This window comes from Pagrus major, chromosome 21, assembly GCF_040436345.1.
Source record: "Pagrus major chromosome 21, Pma_NU_1.0".
Taxonomy (NCBI): domain Eukaryota; kingdom Metazoa; phylum Chordata; class Actinopteri; order Spariformes; family Sparidae; genus Pagrus; species Pagrus major.
The window spans coordinates 23,067,922-23,091,336 of NC_133235.1; the positions used below are offsets into that span (position 1 = coordinate 23,067,922).

General features: G+C 43.6%; 2 protein-coding genes across 7 annotated transcripts; both read left to right on the forward strand.

Moving 5' to 3' along the window:
• The first annotated feature begins 240 nt into the window (after positions 1-240).
• On the forward strand, positions 241-14,317 carry gigyf2 (GRB10 interacting GYF protein 2). Of its 6 annotated transcripts, none has more exons than XM_073490793.1 (29): positions 241-338; positions 2,265-2,317; positions 2,515-2,677; positions 2,858-2,953; positions 3,169-3,277; positions 4,299-4,404; positions 4,566-4,606; positions 4,702-4,737; positions 4,881-5,057; positions 5,394-5,605; positions 5,733-5,880; positions 6,488-6,739; positions 6,860-7,029; positions 7,214-7,370; positions 7,487-7,653; positions 7,888-7,982; positions 8,187-8,315; positions 8,479-8,609; positions 8,706-8,806; positions 9,812-9,952; positions 10,041-10,199; positions 10,286-10,537; positions 10,622-10,744; positions 10,872-11,108; positions 11,346-11,542; positions 11,659-11,810; positions 11,917-12,134; positions 13,203-13,350; positions 13,438-14,317. In XM_073490793.1, the coding sequence occupies exons 2-29, from the start codon at positions 2,280-2,282 to the stop codon at positions 13,503-13,505; spliced, it is 4,023 nt and encodes a 1,340-aa protein (XP_073346894.1). In that variant the 5' UTR covers positions 241-338; positions 2,265-2,279; the 3' UTR covers positions 13,506-14,317. The 6 variants fall into 6 exon arrangements, with proteins under 6 accessions (XP_073346894.1, XP_073346895.1, XP_073346896.1 ...); XM_073490794.1 differs by having other exon boundaries at positions 5,412-5,605; positions 6,857-7,029; XM_073490795.1 differs by having other exon boundaries at positions 4,881-4,982; positions 6,857-7,029.
• A 1,426-nt stretch (positions 14,318-15,743) lies between these two features.
• Positions 15,744-22,891, forward strand: snorc (secondary ossification center associated regulator of chondrocyte maturation). Its single transcript, XM_073491917.1, has 3 exons — positions 15,744-16,725; positions 21,448-21,609; positions 21,926-22,891. The coding sequence occupies exons 1-3, from the start codon at positions 16,650-16,652 to the stop codon at positions 22,033-22,035; spliced, it is 348 nt and encodes a 115-aa protein (XP_073348018.1). The 5' UTR covers positions 15,744-16,649; the 3' UTR covers positions 22,036-22,891.
• Positions 22,892-23,415: the final 524 nt, after the last annotated feature.

Sequence of the window (23,415 nt, forward strand, 5' to 3'; positions counted from 1 at the left end):
TGAGAAGTGGGGGGTAGGGCCCGGGCTGTATCCACCTCCTAAACACTTCACATGCGTAAAAACAACGTAACACCCGCTTTGTTTAAAGGGACATTTCATGTGACATTTTTTTTTTTTTAATAACCCTGTTTACGTTAAAACGCCACAGTGATACACAACTCACCCCCTCGTTGTTTTGTGAATACAGTACAGTCAGCAAATCTTTCTACGGCATACGGGTTTTATCTGCTGTCATGTGACCAACACTCAGCCATCTTGTGCGAAGCGGAGAGAGAGAGAGAGCCCAGAGAGAGCCACACAACTCGCATACAAACCTTGTGCTGTCAGAACAAGCAGAGGTAAGACAGCCAAAGTTTAATACACTAGGAAGGGAAAAAATCGTACACTTAAGTCAAGTGACACGTCAGAGAGTCCGGTTCTGGCGAGCTGGGGGGTTGCTCGGGACTGTTGTTTAAACCACCATGTTTACTTGGCCTTGCAGCACCGGGCTCTAGTGCCTCCGTGTGCGTGTCCGGGCCGTGAGAAGTGCGGGACGGCTTGACGAGGAAATGTTGTTGTGGATCCTGGGCTGCTACGAAGGCCGCGTGTAGCTAGTTTAGCCAACCTGTTAGCGTGCTTAGCCACAAGTGTTGAGGGGGGTTAGGGATTAACTCGTGCCGGAGCTGTGTTACGTTTAGTTACGTGGAGTGTGTGATAAAATGTCTTCTCACGGGGTAAACTAGATTAGTGTCAGTACATGTGTGGCTGTATTTTAGCGCATGACAGGCGACGTAGGGTTAAAACGCTGCTAGTTGGCCGCTAGCTAACGCGCTAGCATAACCACCTTTTGGCTATCGTCCTGCTGGCTAGCGTAAAGACCCTGGTGTGGTGCGAGCATGTAGCATACTGTAACTTGCCATCTTTAAGCATAACTACAACTCTCCTGTCAACATTTAACCATCAGGGGAAGTGTTGGCTAATGTCAGGCGCTAGTGCCCTGTTATTACCCATCCGTGTTTGGTTGTTTATCCGGCTGGTTAGCTTGCTAGGTTAGCTAACGTAATGTTGGTAACCCGAGGATGATTTCCACTTAACCTTCCCGAGTGACCATCACGGCTCGAAGCCAACTTTAAAACATCACTAACATCAGCTTCAGCGTGATCATCTAACAGCAGGACAGGTCAAGTTTGATTATAGCTTGTGTAGCCGTGTGTTCCCTGCTTCCCTGTTTCAAGATTAGCATTAACGTCACACGTTGGACACTACACAAGGTAGTTAGCTAACTATCCGGACAACTTTGCTACAACAAAATGGGCCGTCATCTTTTTTTTTTTTTCTGCTGACTGAAGCTGCTTCCTACTTTTATTTTGTGACATGATCAAACGGATAGAAGTTGTGTTGTTGCCAAAAGCTGTGGGCTCGTAGGTGATTTCACACGAGTCATAGCGTTATGTAAACTCAGCCCGTGTTTCAGTTGTGACCCTATATGAACACTGACAAATGTGCGGGGCGTGCGGGAGGGCTGCCACAGGGACCCTCCACTCCAGTTGTCGTTATCGCGTTATCTACCAACTTACACGTGGCTTAAGTCCGAGCTCCCATATGGTCTGACGGTGTTGTGAGTGCCTGTCGCCTTTTGTGGCTGATTATATGAGGAAGCCTCGCTACTTTTTAATAAACCTGTTTTTTGTTTTAAGCCTTTGGGGTTAAAGGTTAAAGTCTTGATGTTAACAAACAACTCTCTCTTTGCAATGCATGATTATTTATTTTTCATTTGCTAAAGTAAAGTTGTCAATTACAGGTGTCTGACATGCCCTCCTCCTCGCAGGCTGGGAGACCTCCTAAAATAGCTTCAGCAGATTGAAATTGTACACTGCTCGAGCACTTGTGGGATGGGTTTATGTATCCTGAGGAGTCGGAGTACGTTGACAAACCCTTAAGTGTTATTTCAAATCCTGCAGAAAAGGGTTTGGTAAATGAATCGCCGCAGTAAAATCCACATTAACTTAAACTGGTGTAGTGATATGACAGCGATTTATGAAATTATTTCAAGTTGTGCAAGGCATGCTAAATGTCACGGCCTAATGAACTTTTACTTTCCCCAGTATGTTCAGAAGTATTCATTAGTGTATGAACGACGCGACGATCACAGACCGCTTAACTGTGATTGTTTGTAGTCACAGTGGTGATGCGTGCCTTTGTTTTCTTACATTTTATGCATGTTTTATTTTTTTAAAGTGTACATACTGAGCGGTAATAACCATTTTTCTGTTTTATATTCGTAGAACTTTCAAGGAAGAATGGCCGAAACCCAGACACTTAACTTTGGACCAGAATGGTAAATGAGCTTCTGCATGAATTCATGATCAGTCTGAGGGGAAATGATTTGAAGCTTGTGAAACTGGTTTTCTGTCGGAGGCCCGGTGTGCAGCTTTTTGCATACATGTTCAAACATGCGTATTGCCATCTCAGCTGTAGCGTTGTCTCCCTTCCTCTGTCCCTTCTGTTTTTTTAATACCCATTGTCTCTCCACAGGCTCCGTGCCCTGTCTGGAGGTGGTGGCGGCGGCAGCGGTGGCGGTGGAAGCGGCTGCACGGTTGCCTCTCCACCCCTCTCACCTGCATTGCCAAAGTATAAACTTGCAGACTATCGCTACGGGAGAGAAGAAATGTTAGCACTTTATGTAAAGGATAACAAGGTTGGTAGGCCCCGTACGGTCTGGATATTAGCTGTTGATGCAGGCTTGCAGTCGGTGTGATTTGCATACAAATGATATTACTGCTGAGACTTGATTTACATTCACCTTACTGGGTGTGACTCTTTCAAAGCTTCATGAATATTAACAGTGAAGCTGTGATTGTTTATTTCTGTCCTCTAGATCCCTATAGACCTACACGATAAGGAGTTCCTGCCCATATTGCAAGAGGAGCCCTTGCCGCCTCTGGCGCTCGTGTCTTTTACAGAAGAGGAACAGGTAGGAGAGCCTGTCATAGTATCAGATTTCTATCTTGATGAAAATCAGAAGCTGTTTCTGAACTTATCGCTCGGATGAAATTAAATGTCTTATTGCCCTCAGGCCAGTTGGCTTCTTATACTGATTTCTTGGATTATACCGTACTTCTGCAAAGAAGAAAGCTGAAAACCTGTTCTTCGTCCACCTCGCTCCCCTCCCCCTGTTTGTGTTTGCAGAGAAATTTTTCCATGTCTGTAAACAGTGCAGCTGTACTGCGGCTGACAGGGCGAGGAGGTGGGCCGATAGCAGGGGCACCGAGAGGCCGAAGTACCTCAAGGGGTAGAGGTAAGAACTGAACTAAGAAGATACATGGATGTGTCGTGTTACCTTTCTCACCTGCTTTTACGCCGTGGAAGCACAATGGTGGAATGAGGTTTTTAAATGAGCCTTTATTTATTTAGCTAATCTGTCTGTGGAGGTTCAGAAGTCTTAACAACTGCAGACAGTTAAGATGCCACTGAAGAATCCTACTAATTTGGCCACAGCTTGAGACAAGGGGTGTAATATTAGCACTCTGTAGGTGCTGTGCTTACTCGGCAGACTCTTCCCCAGCTGCTTAAACTCGTAATAAATGTGTCTCAAACGTGGAAAACCCTGTCTGAAATGGGAATACTAGTAGCACGCAGACACTCGGGACACCTTTACACTTCACTCAGTTAGTTAAAGCTGCGTACTGTATTTTTAGATCGCTGTTTAGAGTAGCTCTTGGACAGGAAAAGTTTAGAGAAGTTCAGTATAAAGTAGCTCCGGCTTCTGTGTGCTTCAAATAAACCGTGTGAACTTTTTCTGAACCGCCCTAAATTGAAGGTTGGTGAGAGGCCATGTCATGTAGAGGGTTTTTATTATAAACAGGAAAGACATTAATACTAAAGCATACTAAAGGTAAACTACAGGGTCACTGTTAGCTGATATTGTTTATGACTTAGGGAGAGGACAGATGAATTTAAAAACCACAAGAGCTGTTTTATCGTACATCTTCTGGATGTGAAAGGGAAAGTACAGCATTATGATTCAGCAGATTTGTTCAGTTGCTGGTGGAAGTTTGGTTATGTTTGTGCATGTGTTTGGTAAAGAATATATAAACCATTTAAAATTCAAATGTATTCATCTGAGTACCTGTGACTTATAGCTGCAGAAAGTGGGCTTCTGATCATCTGTTTTGGAAAACATCTAATGTTTTGTTCAACCCTGTGCGGATGTTTTTAAACCACATCTGATCCTTTGATCATCTCATGCTTAGCAGTTTATACACAATCATTAGCAACGAAACCTCTTTACGTCATATCAACCTTTTGATTGTTTTCAGGCCGGGGGAGAGGAGACGGAGGGTTTTACCAAAGAAGTTTTGATGATGTGGAAGGTTTTGGTCGTGGAGGGAGGGAAATGCACCGCTCCCAAAGCTGGGAAGAAAGGTATTCAAATACTCGTTTGTGGTCATGAGTTTTGTTGTTACAGTCTGTCCTTGTTTTGACAGTGTACAGAAGTTTAATTTGTTAAGTTGTTTCTGTTCGGCAGCTGTGTGGCAACTTTTTGCCTTGACTTTACATAATGTGTGGTTTTGTTTCCACGTCAGGGGAGACAGAAGGTTTGAAAAGCCAGGTCGAAAAGAACCAGGTAGGTGATGAATTTTGTTGCTCATATAATCAATACACGATGTGCTCATTGGCAAAGACACTGGCTTATCTCCTTGTTGTTCTCTGTCATCGCAGTCGATGCTGCTCCAGGACATTTTCAGATGAATCACAGTAAGTCTTTCTTATTGAGCTATAGGAGGTTCATATTTCTTTAGTAGGTGTAAATGAAACAAATAACCATTTTCAATGTGATCTATCAGTATAATGACGATGACTTCACCATTAACCATCCCTCTACCCACTCCTCTTTTCAGTCCGAGGCAATTATGAAGATGGAGGAACAGGTCTACCGAGGAAGCACGAATTCACGCGTGCAGAGAGTGAGAACTGGCGTTCTTCTCGTGATGATCAGAACGGTGAGGATGATGAGGGGGGCTGGCGCCTGGCGGGTTCTCGACGGGACGGTGACCGGTGGTGCCCTCCGAGCCCAGGTGGGCACTGCACCGACCACATTACCAATACATTTATCTTTGATAAATTATCTTTGATAAATGTACGTGTGTTCTGCCAGTTTTGATGTACGACCTGTTTCAGAATAAGGCACATTTGTCTTTGTAAACTTCTGTGGCTATCAGAATGATGTTACATGTACCTGGTACAAATTAAGGGCGTATGTTTTATGTAAGAGAGACAATTCAATGGTGCAGTGAGGTGTCCTTTCCTTAACCTCCCTGTGCTTTAGACCTGCACATCTCAATGATAAAAAATCAGGCTGTTTGTTCGGTAGCACAAAAACGAACGACAAGGGGTAACTATTTTTTCCCTAGATGGGCCTCGGTCCGCAGGGTGGCGGGAACACCCAGATCAGCGTCGCCGTTTCCCATTTGATGCAAGAGAAGACGAGCGTGGCTACAGGAGGCCACGCTCAGGCAGCGGCAGCCTGGAGGACGAGAGGGACAGCCTGCCAGAGTGGTGCCTCGAGGACGCAGATGAGGAGGCGGGCACATTTGACTCATCGGGGGCCTTTCTCTCACTCAAGGTAGGACGAGACCTGAGAGGAATTTTCAAATAAATGAGTGAATCACAAGGACTTTTAAATGAAGTACTGATGTGCTTTTTTTTATATATATATGTTACTGTAATTGTGTTCTTTGTTGTGTATTCAGAAGGCGTCCAAGGAGCCGATCTTGGAGGAGGCGGAGCTCGAATTTAAGCCCTTGGAAGAGTGTGAAGAGGGCCTGGAGGAGGAGGACAGTCACCCCAAGGAGACCAAAGAAATGGAAACAGAGGCCAAGAGAGAGGCTGAACGAAAAGGTCAGTCAGTGTGATAGTTTCATTGGTCAGAACATTCAGTTATTATACAGAGAAGCTCCACTGAAGCCGTTACAGTGTCTTGCTGGTGTTGGTTGTCTAATCTGGGAGAAGTTTGACTTAATGGGCAAGCTGCAACTTGCAACATGAGAAAATTTCAACTAATCAAAAGAAACCCCTTATTTGCAACGCATGCATGATCATGTAAGAGGACTCAAGTATTTGCAAATGTATCTACAATTCGCCAGTGACTATTGCTCTTGTGAGGTGTGGCCCCTTCGTCTGGCAACTGCCATTGTCTTGATGGACTATGATGTTCTGTTGCCTCAACACCAGAGTTCAACGAAAAAATCTTACATACCGTAACATTTCATGGAAAAGGATTTTAAAAAGTCACACCGCATTAAAATATACTTGCAGGTGAGATTTTCTTTGTCGGGGAAAGTAAATACATTTTCACTTTTTGTCTTTGCCGTCAACGATACAAAATAACACAATAGACTTTGAAGTTCATTTTCTTCGGTCATACTCTGTTCATAAATCAAGGAGCATAGTTATATTGTCGATGATCCCATCTCATCATTTATAGTTGTTTTTTTTTTTATTTTAGAGTTGGCGAGAGTGTCAGAAGAGGCTCCGCCTGTTGCTTCACCTGTTGCTCCACCAGTCTCAGAGCCCCAGGCTCCAGCCCAGTCTATGTCTCATAGCCAGCCGAGTAGAACAGAAGAGTCTGAGAGACCAGCTGAACGGCAGCCACCCCGGGAGCTCCCACCAGAGCCCTGCAAAGTCCCCCTGCACATCCCCATGTCTAACAGCATGCTTGAGTCCCGACCCATGACCCACATTTCTACCACTCGTACAGGTGGGATTTGTGTCTGCAATCACTGTACTTCTCACTGTTAATGGGACTTTTTTTGGTTCCACCTTCCTGGACAACCTCCTTATATCTGCTTTTTTCTTTCTGTACTGTTCTATGAAGAAGTATCTGCTCCGTCGCCCGCCATCCAGCTACCGCAGCAAAAGCCAATGGAGGTTCCTGTGGTGATGAACAATCCTTTGACCTTCTCTTCAAGTATGTTGGCACCTATTGGCAGGCCCACAGCTGTGCCACACGACACAGATGAAGACGAGGGACTGAAACACTTTGAGCGGGTAAGTTGGTAGATTTTTAACCTGAAAATCTGTCATGAGATGTTCGGTCTATCCTTAAAGACAACTAAAAAATGAGTTGCTAGGAATATCCCTAAAAACAGTTGATTGTGTTGCTTTTAACAGGGATATTATGAGTAATGCAACATCTTCAAAATTCTTTGTCTTTGCTCTCTTCCTTCCCCAGGAGGCGGAAAAGATGGTAGCATACCTACAGGATGGTGTGGTGGATGATGACAGACTTACAGCAAAGACTTCAGAGAAGCCTAAACCTTCAGGTCTGCCGCTCACTCACGAGGCTGCTCTCAAGTGGTTCTACAAAGACCCCCAAGGGGAGATACAGGGTGAGACAGGAAGAGGTTTTATCTGTTCAAGATATGACTTAAAAAATTGACGCTTATTTATAGAACTGCTCCAGTGTTGTCCCTGAATCTCATTTTCTCTGTTTGTGTGCTCTCAGGTCCATTCAGTAACCATGAAATGACTGAGTGGTTCCAGGCTGGTTACTTCACCATGTCTCTCTTAGTCAAAAGAGGATGTGATGAAGTGTTTCAAGCGCTTGGAGAGATCATGAAGATATGGGGGAGGGTACCGTTCACTCCAGGCCCTGCACCTCCGCCTCTACAGGTATGAGTTGGCTAAATGTGTCAGGTTTTATTCCTCATGCCCAAAAGATTTGCTCTGCGATCAGCAAGAGCTGCCAGTCCCAGCCATGACCTGTAGATGGCGTGCTATTCCACTCTTTCTAGCAATGAGATGTGTCAGAGAAGCCTTCGTGTATCAGTTATGTTAATGTTAGCGTTGGGGGACCCTTTCTCTCTGCCCAAAAATAATGCCGGCTGTGATTTATTCTGACTGCAGGGGGATGGTGATCAGGAGAGATTGAAGAGGCAACAAGAGCTCACTGCTCTCAACCTTTACCAGTTACAGCAGCTCCAATACCAATACCTCCTCAGGTACACCCAGCTCAGATCTGACTCTTTTTTTTTTTTTTTTTCATTTGCAGATGCAGCATGGTTGTTCACAAGTTATGAATACATTTTAAAAAATCCAAATACACATGTATAGCCTGTCTCACTGTGTAGGTATAACACAGTGTGTAGGTAGAACTTCATTTCCTGGGTTTCTCTAATTTCTCCCTTTTCCCTTCCACTGTTCAGGCAGCAGTATGCTCAGGCCCTGGCCCAGCAGAAAGCTGCAGCTCTTAGCTCAGCTCCTGTTCAACAGCAGCAGCAGCACCAACAGCAGATCAACCTGCTTCTACAGCAATATCAGGCTCTCAAGCTAAGGTTGATAACAAGCACACACAATATTGCACAGTCATATCTCTTTGTCTCTAAATAAATCTGTGCCTGCACTTCAGTGTTTAGAAATATTACCTTGCATTGACATCAAGGGAACATGGCATTTATTAATATCTATTTATATCTTTATTTTCTTGTATTTCTGTAGAGCGTCTGAGAGCCTCCTACCTCCTGTCACCCGGTCCCTGTCTGTACCAGATTCTGGTTCTGTGTGGGAAATGCAGAACTCGTCCTCTCAGGCTTCCTGCACACCAAACCTCCAACAAGCTGCTCCAAGCAGTGAGTTTCTCCCTGAAATATTCTGTCGGTTTCTTTTTCAAAAAACGTATCATGTGACAGCAGGTGTAATACATCACATTGTATCACTCTCAACAGCGTGGGATAGCAGCAGCGTGTGGGATTTACCTATAGACTCCATGGCACAGGCTCCAACCATCGAGCAGATGCAACAGTTTGAAAAGTCAAAGTCTGCAAAGGTAAATCGTATTTCTACTCACTGTTTGTGGTTGTGGTCAGTGTAAAAATGGTTTGAAAAGTCACAATCGTCTGAAATTTTCATTTAAAGTAACTTTTATATGACACTTTATTTAAAATGTAATTCTAAATAAGTAGTTTTTCACCAATCAGTTGCAAAGAAATGGCTAACAAACAGAAGAGTCACTAGATGGCAGAATTGTACTTTACAAAAACAGTAGGCGAGAGTAGAGAGGAAACAAATCTGAGAGAATCGACAGAATTGAAAATCATGACACTAGTTATGCCTCAGTCCAGTACGTTCGGCTGATATTCTGTGATTTAATTCCAAACGTGCGAACCCGAGACCTACATATTGCTACACACACCCTGGTGCATGGGTTTATAACATGCACTGAATGTTTTCAGGATGAAATGGCCATCTAAATAAAAGCTTTTTAACCTTCTTTGCCAGGAGAGTGCCTTGAAATGTTTCCCTTTTTTTTTTTTTTTTTTTACTGAAGCGTTTCCTACCAAAGAGCACCTTCATTACATTTTGTTTAAACGTGCTGATCAATCAAGACTTTTTCTTTTTAACCTATTTCTATTCAGAAGTTTAAAAAAATAGCTTTGCTAGGCAACACACCTGGGAATGTTTGTTATAGGCATTATTGTCCACTAGACACTAAAACTGGAAGCTTTGCATCAAAATCTATGCAGATTTAACAGAAACCGCTTCCTATTTCTTTAACCAGTGACCTCTTTCTGCCCTCTGGTTGAACCATCGTACAGTTTTCTCAAAACATTACTTTTTTTTTTACAAACCCTTCATACAAAATAACATCATTTTGTGTAGAGGATTTTCTACAACCTAAAAGCATGACAGACCATTGAGAAATATAGCGTAGTCCTCTCAGCCATCTGACTGTACCGAATCAAGCATTTACTGTATCATTAGTCAGAATTATTCTCTCCTCTCACATCTCTGCAGATAAAACCATTAATGTATTTATTTTCTGATCCAACAGTTGGAGCTGGAGAGGCGTGAGGCAGAAATGAGAGCCAAAAGGGAGGAGGAGGAAAGGAAACGACTGGAGGAGGCCCTGAGGGCTCGCCAGGAGGAGGAACGCAAACGTTTGGAAGAAGAGGAGCTGGCAAGGAAAAAACAGGTGGAGCTTAAAGCCTTTGAGCTACTGTTTCATTGTGAGTCACTTATCTCTGATGGCGGTGAGACTGACCCGGTGTTGTCAATCTTAGGAGGAGGCATTAAGACGGCAGAGAGAGCAAGAAGAGGCACAGCGTAGGCAAAAAGAGGAAGAGGAGAGACTGGCACAAGAGGAGGCTCTCCGTAGATTAGAGGAGAGGCGGAGGGAAGAGGAGGAGAGGAAGAAACGGGAAGAGTTCCTTCGCAAACAGGTAAGCTAACATAAACATATCATCTACTTTATCTCCTAAGTGGACCTGAGAAGTTTCTCCCTAAATTGCAACTTCTGCCTCACCAGGAAGAGGAGCGCAGGAAGCAAGAGGAACTCGAAGTATTGAGGAGGCGTGAGGAGCAGAAGCGAGCGGAGGAGGAGGCAGCAGCTGCTGCAGCGGCTGCTGCTCTGGCGCAACAACAGGAGGAGGAGCAGAAGAGGAGAGAACAGGAGGCCCAAAGACAGCAGGAGCTGCAGAGACAGAGGCAGCAGCAACAAGAGGCCCTCCGGAGACTTCAACAGCAGCAGCAGCAGCAGCAGCAGCTTGCACAGATGAAGGTGAGGGCGCAGAGGATTAGTCAGCAGAAATAAACAGTATGAAATGTATTTAAAGTTAACAAAACTCCTCGTCCTGATCTTCAGCTTCCATCCTCCTCAAAGTGGGGCCAGCAGTCGACCAACGCTCTAAACCAGACTCAGAACGCCCTGTCACTGGCCGAGATCCAGAAACTGGAAGAGGAGAGAGAACGACAGGCGCGGGAGGAGGTAAGGACGGCGAAACAGCCGTCGACCTTTTTAAAGTCAGGCTGGTGCCTTTCTTGAGGTAAAACTAATGCCTTTTGACTTCATGCACAATAATTCATGTCATCCTTTTCTGTCCCCGTCCCCACAGCATCGACGTCAGCAACAAGAGCTCCTGAAGCTACAGCAGCAGCAGGCCTTGCAGCTAGCTCAGCAGCCCCAGGCCAAGCTGTCTGGTTGGGGAAGTGTGGCCAAACAGCCGGCTGCCACCAAATCGTTGCTGGAGATTCAAAGGGAAGAAGCCCAGCAGATGAAACAGCGGAAGGATCATCAACCCCCACAACAACACCCCACCGTCACCAACCAGATCCGCACCCAAACCAGAACTGTACGTGACTTATGTGATGCTGCATCTTATTGGTTAAAAGAGGATGAAAGGTTTAGACATCAGCTTGGGCTTTGAGAAATTGTGATGGGTTTTTCTCACCATTTTCTGACATCTTTAAGCCAAACAACTGATTATTCCAGAAAGTAATAGACAGATGAATCAGTAATGACATTTTTTGTGACCTTCAGCCCAAGAAATGCGAATCATGTCAGTAACCGTATCTCCCTTTCATCACAGCCGTCTCTGAGTAACTCAGTGTGGGGGTCTGTGAACACCAGCACTAACTGGGGCTCAGACTCCAGCAGTATTTGGGGTGACACCCAGAACTCGAACATGGGCTTCTGGGATGAGGCTGTGAAAGAGGCTGTCCAGCAACCTCCCCAACCCAAGAAAGGCAGCACGCAGAAGAACAACAAAGGCAACGCCAACCTCAGGTATTTATCAAGAGTTGCCAGAATAGAAGTCTGACTAAACATATGAAGGATATGAGTGATACAGAGTTTAACACCTTCTTTTTGTTTTCCTCCCGCCTTTGTATGTGCGTCTAAAGTAACTCTGTGAGTGGGCGGGTCAATAAGAAGGTAGAAGAGGAGGAGAAGCTGCTAAAGTTGTTTCAAGGGGTCAGTAAGAGCCAGCAGGACACCTTCATGCAATGGTGCGAGCAAACTCTGCACACCCTCAACACAGCCAACAACCTGGATGGTAAGACTTCAGAAATATGTTTTGCAAAGGCACTCCACCCACAACTATTGATGGACCATTTCTGAAAGCCGAATTCACAATTGTTCTCCGTCTGTCTCCCTGCCAGTTCCCACGTTTGCATCCTTCCTAAAAGAAGTGGACTCTCCATATGAGGTGCACGACTACGTCAGGGCCTATCTGGGGGACACTCCCGAGGCCAAGGACTTTGCCAAGCAGTTCCTGGAACGTCGTGCCAAACAGAACGCTAACCAACAGAAACAGGCACCGCAGAACCAACAGCAAGCCCTCAAGCAGCAGCAGGTGCGCCACACTGAAGTCAATCCAGTGAGTTTAAAGGCTCAACATATGAGTACCAAATGTTTAGGTCCCATGTTGCCTCTCAAAAGCCGTGTGATTCAGAACAATCTAAGCAAGTCATCTGACACTGCCAATGCTGTCGCACTCTCATTTACATATGTGGTGTGACGGTCTCCTGCGTCACTCTTTGGATCAGCCTCAAAAGATGTAATTGGTCTGCTTATTTCCTAAAGGGGATAAAATCCAAATCCGTCCATCTGATCCTCTTGTCAGACTGGTCTGGCTCATTAAAGCTGCATATCAAATCATTTTTAAGGTCTAACATGACTTCTTCGGCGTGAGTGTCAGGGTGGGCCTATATGATGATATGATCATGAGATGATTTTTCCGTACCTCTCTGTGGTCCATCTCCCTTTTTAATATTTCTGGGTGTGATTGGACGTCACGAGCAGTCGATCACGGAGTAGATTTTAAATGATTTTTTGCATCAATGTGAATATGCTTTTATTTATCAGGTATATTGATTCATTTTACCGTCACACTACATATCGAGATTTTAATATGCAAGTCACAGATACTGTTATGGATTGTACCCATATTGCCAACACCTACTGTGTAATGTTTGAAGGCAGCATTGTGTTTCTCGTCAGTATGACACAGTTACCTCATCTCTCTTCAACACCTTCTTTTTTTAAATTGGCACAAGTGACTCTTAATGCCCCTTGAACTTCAGGGATCGCCACACTGAGAGTATTTAATTCTGTCCAAACACCATTTGAAAAACTGATCAAAGCCGTTCTTAAAATAAAAAACCCATATAGTTATAATGGATTAAACAAAACTTTGATGCAAAGAATTTGCACCAATTATTTTTAGTAATCGAGCCCTAAGGTTTTGTTTCAGCTCGAGTCTTCTGCATCTCATGATTGTGTCACGATGATATATAATTGGTATTATTTGTAATGAAATCCAAATTTACTGTGATCACATTAAGCAATAACACTTTGCTGGTGTCATAGACCAGAACTTCACAGAAAAGCGTTGTCTCCCTGCAGCTGAGTCAGTCTTTTAAATCCACATTTGTCCCCTGCTCAGGATTCTGTATGGGGTGGAACAGGATCTTCGTCGCTCTACCAGTCGAACCATACGAGTGGTCAGCAGCAGCAGCAGCGCTTTGAGACCGTCACCTCAGGGAAGAAGAAAAAGAAGCAGAAGATGGTCCGTGCAGACCCCAGCCTTCTAGGTGAGAGCAGAATCTAAAAACATCTGCAGCGACGTGTCACAGCTTTTTATATCTCATCTGCTAACGGGATCTCTTTTTAATTTTCAGGTTTTTCTGTGAACGCGTCATCTGAGAGATTGAATATGGGAGAGATTGAGACTTTGGAGGACTTTTAAGGGACTGCAGCCAAGCAAACCTCCACTGACTGTGTCCGATATGAACAGCAGCTGTTTCACCCGAACCCCTGCTGCTGGCCCCTCGACTGCTTCCACAACTGTCACCTTTTACTTTCAGTTTCCCGTTTATCAGACATGACTCTGGTAGTCCCTCATAAATTCTTAATTGAGAACAAACGGTGATCTCTGAGGCACGGCGCGTTTCCTGTTGCCTACGGACCTATAATCTGACGAAACCCCTCCAGAGAAACGGACTGGAGCAAACTGGCCAGTGAAACAACCGACCAGCCGAGAGAGCAATCACAAGATAAACTCAAGGTTCGGGAGAGGCGTTGATCTGCTCGGCGATCATCTGCTCGAATCATGTCCTGTCCCTGGCAAATTTCAAATTTGGCATCCATTGTATGGGATGTTTTTTTTTTTTTTTTAAAAGTGTGGATATACAGATGGGGTGGTTGGGGTATTATGGGAAAGGTCAGAGAGATTATATCCATTGTTTTTGTTTTATTTATTGAAATTTTCCGCTTCACACTTTGATCCCCTCCCCCTTCTCTTTTCCCTCCCCGTTTTCTGCTGGGTGTTCATGGATGACGACGGCAGAGTAGAGCCCAAGGATTCGTGCCCACTTATGTCCTGTTTTAAGGACATCGTCAAAAGTTCCAAGTAGTTATCTATTTCTTGTAAAATACTAGGCTGTTTAAAGAATAAACTTTCAATTCTGCATCTGTATTATAATATATGAAAATGATCTGCTGGAGTCATACTTTTTTATTGCAGTATGAAATAAAACAGTCTGATGTGTGGGCTGTGCACACCTGTGTCTGAACTATTCAGAAAACCCACAAATGTGCAGAATTCATTTGATTCACATGCATTGACCCACTCACACTACAGAGATCCTATTAAGAGCTTTAAAATTATAAATGAAAGTTAAAACCAGGTATCGGCATGCACAATGTTGATGAGCTAAAGAACAATTTAAGCTGAAAATGTTGTATTTAGTGTTGCAACTGGAACTGGAAAGTAACCGTTAACATGCAAACTCACCACTTGATAGTATTGTGTATTCTGCTCAATTGGTCATGGTTGGTTAAATCCACAAAGAGGAAATGAAACCCGCCGATTCCTTCTAATGAAAAGCGCCAACATTTCTAAGCACGCACACAGATAATCAGCATATTGAGCAGGCAAAAAAGAAGAAAAGCCTTGACTACAGTTACAGAAATGTGGCAAGACTAAAAAGAAAGAGTAAGGACAAAAATATCCCTCAGCAATCCACCAAACCTTTATTTTTCCTTTGGCTAACTGCATTAAAACTGACATGACTTACTTAACTTGATTTTCAAATCAACAAAATATGAAATTGTTCCTTTTTCCCTCTCAAGTTAAAGTCATTATATTAATTGTATTAACTCTAGGTACTACTTCGCAGGCAAAGATTTGACCTACAAAACTAGACCGATTTGTCCCATCAGTCATCTTACTAACGAGGGAGAGTAACACTTAATGTCTTCTGAGACTCAGGAGGATATTAGTCAATCTAACTATAGACCGGATGATGTGGTTTCACACATCTCAGATTTGTTTTTGTAGGCGAGGCATTGTTTGCCTCGCCTGGGTCGACTCAAAAAGATGTCGGTGGGATGGGCAAAATAAACTCCCATCAAGAAATCGGCTAATATGAAAACAATGACAGGCTGATTGAGTGAAGTGGAACACAACGGAAATTCAGTCTGACTTTCAAATACATTCAGGGAAATGTATGAGCCTATTTCCACCAAATTAGCTCTGGTTCTTGAACCTGTGTTTGGCGCTATCTAGCAGGTCGGCCCTCGTTTCCACCAGTTTTGAGCAGAACCGTTGCAGTCGAGGATCCCGGATAAACGGAGGGGGTCGCACAATTGCAGGACGACCTGTAGAACACGACGCACCCACTTCGGTCCACATTTCAGATCGAGCAAAACTTTCTCCAACTTCTCAGGTTCCCAACTAATTTACGTTTGGTCGATTTGCTCTGAACGGTTCAATAAAAGGCATGCAATCCAAAACGGAACCGGTTCAGTGTTGGTGGAAAAGCCCAAACAGGAGACTTGGACTCAAACCGATGTACAATTTACAAGGGGTAGTGGTTGAGATATCCTGACTTTATGGCCCAATCACACCTTTTTTCCACATCCTAGCGGTGCTTTATAGGCTAACATTAGCAACCTGTGGTCCTAATCTGCCAGTCAGCACAGATATTGGAGTAGCGGTACCAAGTGCAGCAACTTTGCTCCAGGACTTTAGTTAAATGTTGGGCATCATACGCCATCAAAAGGGAGGAATGCAACATTGAAATGCAGGACTGTCGTGCACAAATCAGCGATGACGGTGTCATGTTAGCTAGCTAGATTGTTTTACGCTCGTTATAAAGAAAGCGACCACAACACTGAACCCTCTATCCCAACGAGAATCGAGACACTGAGGCATGAACGTGGAAAGAGGTGAGACTTGGCCATAAAGTCAGGATATCTCATCACCTACAACTTTGATTTTGACCGTTCATATACTAATCTGTCGCTTGTGAGTCCCCACACTTTTGGAAAGCGCAGAACTAAATTGCCGGAGACCCCCTTTAAAATCCCTTAAGATTAAAACAAGCCAGTCTGTATAATGAGTACTTTTACACTTTGCCTCTACTGAAAAATGCAGGGATTTTATGTATTATAAATAATGTTTACATGGAGAAACTGGCACATTCAGAACTCAGTACTTCCTCCAGCGCTGCCATCTTCAGATTCTGATTTCTTTGCTGTCATATTTTCCTGAAGAGCAAAAGCATAAAAATGTCCAGCAGAGACCTTCGTGATGTGGCCCGGCCAGGGTCAGCGACTGCCGAGTGTTTACCCCCCACACCCAGAGGAGTTTTGGAGAGGGTGTGCCCTGCGATGATGTCCTCATAAAGTCCACACTGTCCAGACGGTCCTATGCACACCTAGTCCCTCCCCTTCTCTCACCCCCTCGGCTGCCTACCTCTCCCCCTCCTGTGCTCCCCTGTACTCTCCTCCTGCTCCTCTCTCAGGGTCAGTTACTCGTTTGAAGTTACCACTCAAGCAGTTTCGCGGGACTCTTTGCTCTGTCTGACGCTCATCCTTCACAGCCAGCATGGTTCACAGCAGCAGTATCTGCAGATTCCTCCTCCTGGTGCTCCTAGGCCTCATGGTGGCCTTTGTACACACAGGTAAACCTACATTTTGAGTGTCATTGATATTTTTTAGCACATTTCTGTGGGATGGGAGACAAGTACGGGACCTCACCAGTGTGTGCTGCAAGTAATTATAGTAGCAATGTTAGTGAAACGGAGGACAAATCTGATTTATATGGAAAAAGCATGAAAGATGTGATTTGTGGAAAATTGTTTTTTAAAGAAAAGGTGACAAATTGTGTAAATAAGTCACATGTCTCTATATATTAAGTTATTTCTGATCTTTTTTGCTTTTTTTACAAACTTTTTACTATGGGTAGGTTTTAAATTTTGTATTCCAAACCCTTTTTTGTTTATCTTGCTGTATGTGATTCAGGGGCTGATGTTTGCTCCCCTGTAGGCATCAAATCAAAGATGTGTGTACACGTGTCATTTTGCCCCTCTTTTCCACACACGCATTCACAGGCCTGCATGTGTGAGTCTGCAGCCTGATGTAAATGATGCAGTTGTTGAAGCACTGCAGGCTGTGAAAGCTGCTCTTTGACAAACGGGATGACTCAGTTGCTTTCATGGTGCCCGATCGTTCACTTGAAACTGAATAAATGCTCTTGAGTTCGAGCCACGAAGCTGAAGTGATTCGGTGTAGTATTGGTTTGAGGTAGTGGAACGTCCTCATCTGTGAACACTTGTGTAAGTGCTGTCTGGCAGATTTGCACACTCGCTGCTCTTTCTTTCACTTTCGCTTACTTCCGTCTGTTCTCTGTTCCTCTTTTGCTCTCAAATCAGTTTTTTTTTTTTAAAAACGCTCTGGACACAGTAGAGCTGCTCTCACGCCCAGAGGTCACAGTGGAGGTCAAGGGGGCAATGACACGACAGGGATTTAGCGAGTCGACGATGTCCTCCCTGTCCTGTGAGAAGAAGAAACATCTGTCACCTTTAGGACACAACTTACTGGGATAGAAAAACAAATGATGTCAGAGTTTTCTAACACTGAGGTGCTATGACTTGCCGACACCGTTCTAAAAATATCTTGCGGCCTCCTCTTGCTTTGGACTGTACAGTTTTACGGTGGAGGCGTTTTAATGTCTCAAAACACTCAGGGATAATTTTTATTATCTGGATGGACCCCAGAATAGATATTTTCTTTTAGATCAACCAACAGAATAATCTGGCAAAATCCACCTCACAATATCAGTGTAACACAGGCAGGAGAAATGAAAACAGGGCAGACTGCGCACTGCTCGGCTCTACACAATTTCCAGCCGCCTCTTATCTGTTTGTTGTGACAGATGTGGTCGTCATGTACATTTTGTGATGTTTTCAAGCGCTGCGGCCGATCTTGACCACAAGCGTGCGTGACAACCAGCGTGACATGCAGACACCGACAGCTGACTCACGGGAAGTCAAGCATGGGAAACAACTGAGATGTGTGAAATAAAAAGTTTCAGCAATAAAGTGTGATGCTTACTCACGCAGTCTCTCTTCAAACTTCCTCAAGATAACTGTAAAAGCAGAGTCCTACGATACAGAGAGAGGTTTCATCACCAGTTTTGTAATTGGGCATGGAGACCAACTCTAGCAGCTTAACCCCATTCCTACTCTCCTCGTTTCAGAATAAAATAAAACACACACTGGTCATTAGTCAAATATTTTACTATGGAAAATGTGGAAAAACACCTGTGGAAGCTAAAGAGGGTGAAGCGAGGACACACGACAGCATCGATGTCATGTTTGGGCTGCGTCGCTCGCGGTTTCAATGCTTGGCCAGGTTGCTTTTCACACACACCCGTCTGCGCGCTTTGTCATCTCTCCGGCTGGTGTGAAAACCTGACCGAAGAGGCCTGAGGTACCAACAAATGGCCTTCTGTGTTTTTAGTGTATGAAATCAGCCTTCCCGATGGTCTGCCAGGCTTTTATGAGTCTGGATTTATGTAAAGAGAAGGAAGGTTCTTGACTGACACATGAAGTCACTTTCAAAAATGTACTCTAAGAGGAATTTCTGTAGGTAATACAGCTCACCCCAAATAAAAAACATTAGATTGTGATTTAATTTAAATAATTATCCATGTGTTAAAAAAGGAAATTGAACAGCCAAACAGTGTTAAACATTCGGTGTTTATGAGAGTATATCTCGAGGTTACGTTTTACTACATCAAGCGCTTGAAATGCTGTTGCATCAGCACAAGGAACGATTAATTTCCCACTTTTTCGGTTAATTTATTGGCCAACCTACTTTAGGTTAAACCATGCCCACTTCTGTATGACAAAATTACTTGACGGCATATCACAGCTACAGTTGCTAAGAATAGCGGTACAGGTATGGTTGTATGATAAGTGCTCACGTCACCAGGGGAGTGTTTACATCGCTCTACTTAGGAACACCATCAGGAGGTCCAAAGGCTTTCAAGCGAGGACTACCAGTCCAGTCAGAGTCAGCTAGTAGGACTGCTAGCTACAGTTTGCAAATAATAATTTGAGTGCGGTTTCATGTAAAGTAATGATACAACGCATCCCGTAATGCTGGCTCTCACTTAATCTCATGCACATGACGAAACAAAAACATGAGAACGAATTGTGTGTCATCTGCATAGAATAGCATTTTAAGCACTCGCTGTAGTCAAACATGGCCTGGATATATAGATTTTTCTCTCTCTGTATTGCTGTCAGGGGGCTCCATAGTGTTATACTTTTCTTTAGTAAATTTACAATAACCAAGTTGCCATATCTGAGTCAATTACAACATGTTAGCATTATGTGTTGCAGTCAGACCGTGCTTGAAAACTAGTAAGAGAATGAGAAGTTGAAATAGTTAACTTCGCTTAAAGTAATGAATAAATGGTTGACGTGTTAGAGTAATGACCAACTGAAATAGTTTGCTTTAAGTAATTGACAGTAACAGTAACAGTTGAAATAGTTAGCTAAAAGCAATGATTAGCAGTCAAAAGAGTTAAATTTAATGGATTCATTGTTATAAATACTTAGCTCAAACCAGAAACAATTAGTCAAAATAGGTAGCTAAAAGTAAAGGATGGACAGTTGTACTAACATTAGCTAAAAGTAAAGGATGGACAGTTGTACTAACATTAGCTCAAAGTAAAGGATGATCAGTTTTAATAGTTAGCTAAAATGGACAAATAGTTAAAAGTGAAGGAAGTAATGATAAACATTTAAGTTGGACCTTTATGGAGTTCAGACAACAGACAAAACCTGGGAATTATGAATGATGCTAGCTGTCAGCTGAGAATAATTTGTAGAGGCTTCAGTCATGTTAATTCCATTAAACTGAAACTTCAAGCTGGAGTAAACCCCTCCTTGTGGAAACAAACGACTACGGAAAACATCGTGTTATTATTTTTTGCCTTCTTATTAAATCAAGCTGTCCAGAAGGCACAACCTTTTACACACAGGGACTATTTAATAAACAAGTTTGTTTGACATCCAGTGCCCGGCCGGTGCCTGGTTTGGGCCTGGCCGGTTGTTACTGGTTGCAGCCTGCCGCCCTCCGTGACCGCACAAGCTGCCTTTTGTGCCCTCGGCTGAAGGCCTCATTGATGGCTAAGCTGGCCAGAGGCCCGGGCCTCCAAACCTCCGGCCAGCTACGGTACAGGATGCTTAACACGACTCAGAGTCAACACTGCAGCATTAAAATACTCACATCAGAAGTGCATATCAGAGTTTAGAAGATGCCGCAGCCAACGTGCCGACACTGAAGACTTGAGATCATACAGTATCATTTGCACTAGTTATCTTCGTTATCGTGTTCCTGTTTCTGCTCTTTCAGAGAGAATAATTCAAGTTTTCTTTGATAATGGCAGAGAAAAGATGTAAAACGGGGTCAAGGAGTTTACTGAGGGGCGTCAGCGGCTACAAAGTAAATATGTAGCATTAAATAAGCTGAGTGTAAATATGTTTGGACTACGGTTTTGTTGGTATGTGTAGAGTTGAGGATAGGATAAGTGAATCAGTGAGTGGGTGGGCTTGTGTGTGAAGAGTTTGGTTTTTCAGGGGTGATGAAGATCAAATTTTTTCCTTTTTTTCCTTCAGATTTCAAAAGAATAGCTGTACAGCCATTTAATTAGCGTCACGGCGACGGCAACCACAATCACCAAGAACATTTTTGATGGTCTATCCTCAACTGCGCATTCAATCGAGTTGTGTTAGGAAAAACAGAAATGTGGTTCAGAATGAGACTTTTTGTTCTTTGGCTACTGAAGAGGTGTGAAAAGTCTCAGGGTAACTTCGTGCTCAGATGGGAGGAATGTCAGAGGACAATTTGGGATGGAAAGAGAACAGACGACTGATTGGCAGAGGATGAGAGAGCAGAGAGTTGTACAGAAAGCTGTTTGTGCCGAAGCATAAAATATCTTCTACTCCACTGAAATAATTAAGCAAACCTTAGTTGAAGGAGTTTTATGGACAAAAGACAAGCTTGGTTGAACCCTCGAGGAAAACATGTGGAGAGGCTTTATGGAGAGGCTCAAACGGACAAAATGTTCATCCTCTACAAAGACATCCTTATGCTCAGGCCTGAGCCGTTAACCCAGGTAGACAGAGAGAGGCTGTTGGAGTCATTACAGACGGGGCCATGTATGCAGCTCAGCATCCCCGAGGCCTCAGCGTCCAGAGAAAAGTCAAACAGAGCCATTAGCAAAGCAGTGCGCCTCGTCAGTGAAATGACTGCCTTAAGAAAACACACAGAGTCAAAACTGCACAGCAGGTCAGCATCAGGGTCTAAGAGACTTTCTTCTTGATCTGCAGAGACGGTTTCAGACCCTGCCTCAACAGACACCCAGGACACAATGTCCGGAGATCCACCCAGTGACGTCACCACCAAAGACCCTTTCCAGGACATGACGGAGCAGCCGTCCACCTCCGATTACGAGGACATCACGCACTCCCAGGCCATGGATGAGGAGGAAGGTAAAACTGACATTTGACGAAGCATTTACAACCACCACATTTGTGTCAATCACGTGTGCCCAAAACATAAAAATTCAGTCATTATCTACTGGGTGAAGTTTTGTTGTCCAGAGCTTCACAGCAAAACAGCATTGCACTGAAGAAGATGGGGAGATTGCTGCAACACTGTTTCGCTGTGAAGCTCCAGAAATGTTTTCAACCCCATGCCAATTTTCCATCGGCATGGGGTTGCGTGGATAATGACTGACTTTTTTAATGTTTGGGTGAACTGTTCCTTTAAAACTGCATCTCTTCCTGTGTGTATGTGTGTGCGCAGGGGTGCTGGGGCCAGGGGCCATCACAGCCATCGTTATAGCAGTGTTCCTGGGAGCGTCTGTGCTCCTCGCCCTCATCGTCATCACGCTCAGGAAATTCACCGCCTCCTAGAGTGAATACATCGCATCTTGTGTGTGTGTGTGCGCGTGTGTTCGTGTTTGTGTGTGTTTGTGCATCACGAGTGTGTCGACGGTTTCTCTTTCGCCTCTTAGCTGGCTCCGTGTCTTCCTTTGAGAGATGAGTTTGTGTCTTTTGCTTCGCTGTAGATGCTAAGAAATTGTGGCAGGTCCCTTTACTATTTACAGATGTGCTCCTGTAAACACTCTGACTGTTGCTCAACGTGTCAACTTGTTGCTAAAGGTGCGATGTTAGAAACTGGCTGGCTCTTCCAGTGGAAATCCGAGCGTGTTCATGTCATTTCAGCATTTTTTTCAAAGTCTTGCATGCATGCTCCAAATGGTTTTTAATGACTTTTTCTTGAGAGTTTGATGTGAAGCATCCTGCATGTGTTTGCTCTTATTTGTACATGAGGTGTTGTGTGCTTTTGTTAGTCTGTGTCTCACTTTTCTCCTTCAACGAGATTTGAGACGTATGCCTACACGTGAGGTTTTTATTAGTCTTTCACAATGATTTCACCTCGTGCCAAAATAATTTCTAAAATATTCCCGCGGTGTCACCCGTGTACAAGTTTTGAAAGTTTGTATTGCACCATTTACAAACATTTGTAGAGTCAAAATAAGAAGAAAACATTTGAAAAAGGCTTCTTCGATGAATGTAAACAGGGTAGTTGGGGTTTGTTTTTACCTGCAGAGCAAATATAAAGTTAGAGCGAGGATGAATGTGTGTTTGCACTCAAGTGAGTGTTTGTAGTTGTTTTTTTTTTTTGTTGTTGTTTTATTTGGAGGAAGTTATTTTAGTAAAATGATTATGTATTTTTCTTATACGCCTCAGAGTCCTCAGTACTCAGCCATACATGTGGCATAAGGTCACTTCCCAATTATTTGTTCACGATTTAAGTTGAATTAATACAATAAATCACATGCCAAATGTCTGTGACTACTGTGTGGGTTTTTTTTAGCACATGACTAGTGAGTCAGCACAGTCAACAGAATGAGATTCATGAAGGGTTTATTTTTTATTGTTTAATTATTAGAACCATGTCTGTTTTTGTTAAAGATGGCACTGTTTGTAATGCCACTTCTGGTGATAAAAAAAGGGATCGATACGTATTAAAGAAGCCATTTAAGCCAGAAGCCAGGTAAAACACAAACAAGAAAATACACACAGAACCACGAAACTTCCCGAGTTGATTTGTTTTCTTTTGGACATGATCTAATTAAATATGCACTCATTTGCAAACACCCAGATTTGTTCTTTGGACGTTTTTTTCCACTAGTGTGGAAGAAGACGACCAGAATAGTAGAAGATCGACCAAAATCTCAAAATGTATCAGCGTGTATCAATGTGTTGGTGGTCTTAAATAAATCACTG

Coding starts and splice junctions, on each gene's coding strand:
- gigyf2 (XM_073490798.1), top strand. CDS start 2,280: ATGGCCGAAACCCAGACACTTAACTTTGGACCAGAATG. Junction 6,740..6,856: donor CATTTCTACCACTCGTACAG/GTGGGATTTGTG, acceptor TGTTCTATGAAG/AAGTATCTGCTCCGTCGCCC. Junction 13,351..13,437: donor TGCAGACCCCAGCCTTCTAG/GTGAGAGCAGAA, acceptor TTTAATTTTCAG/GTTTTTCTGTGAACGCGTCA.
- snorc (XM_073491917.1), top strand. CDS start 16,650: ATGGTTCACAGCAGCAGTATCTGCAGATTCCTCCTCCTGGTGCTCCTA. Junction 16,726..21,447: donor GGTGGCCTTTGTACACACAG/GTAAACCTACAT, acceptor CTTGATCTGCAG/AGACGGTTTCAGACCCTGCC. Junction 21,610..21,925: donor GGCCATGGATGAGGAGGAAG/GTAAAACTGACA, acceptor GTGTGTGCGCAG/GGGTGCTGGGGCCAGGGGCC.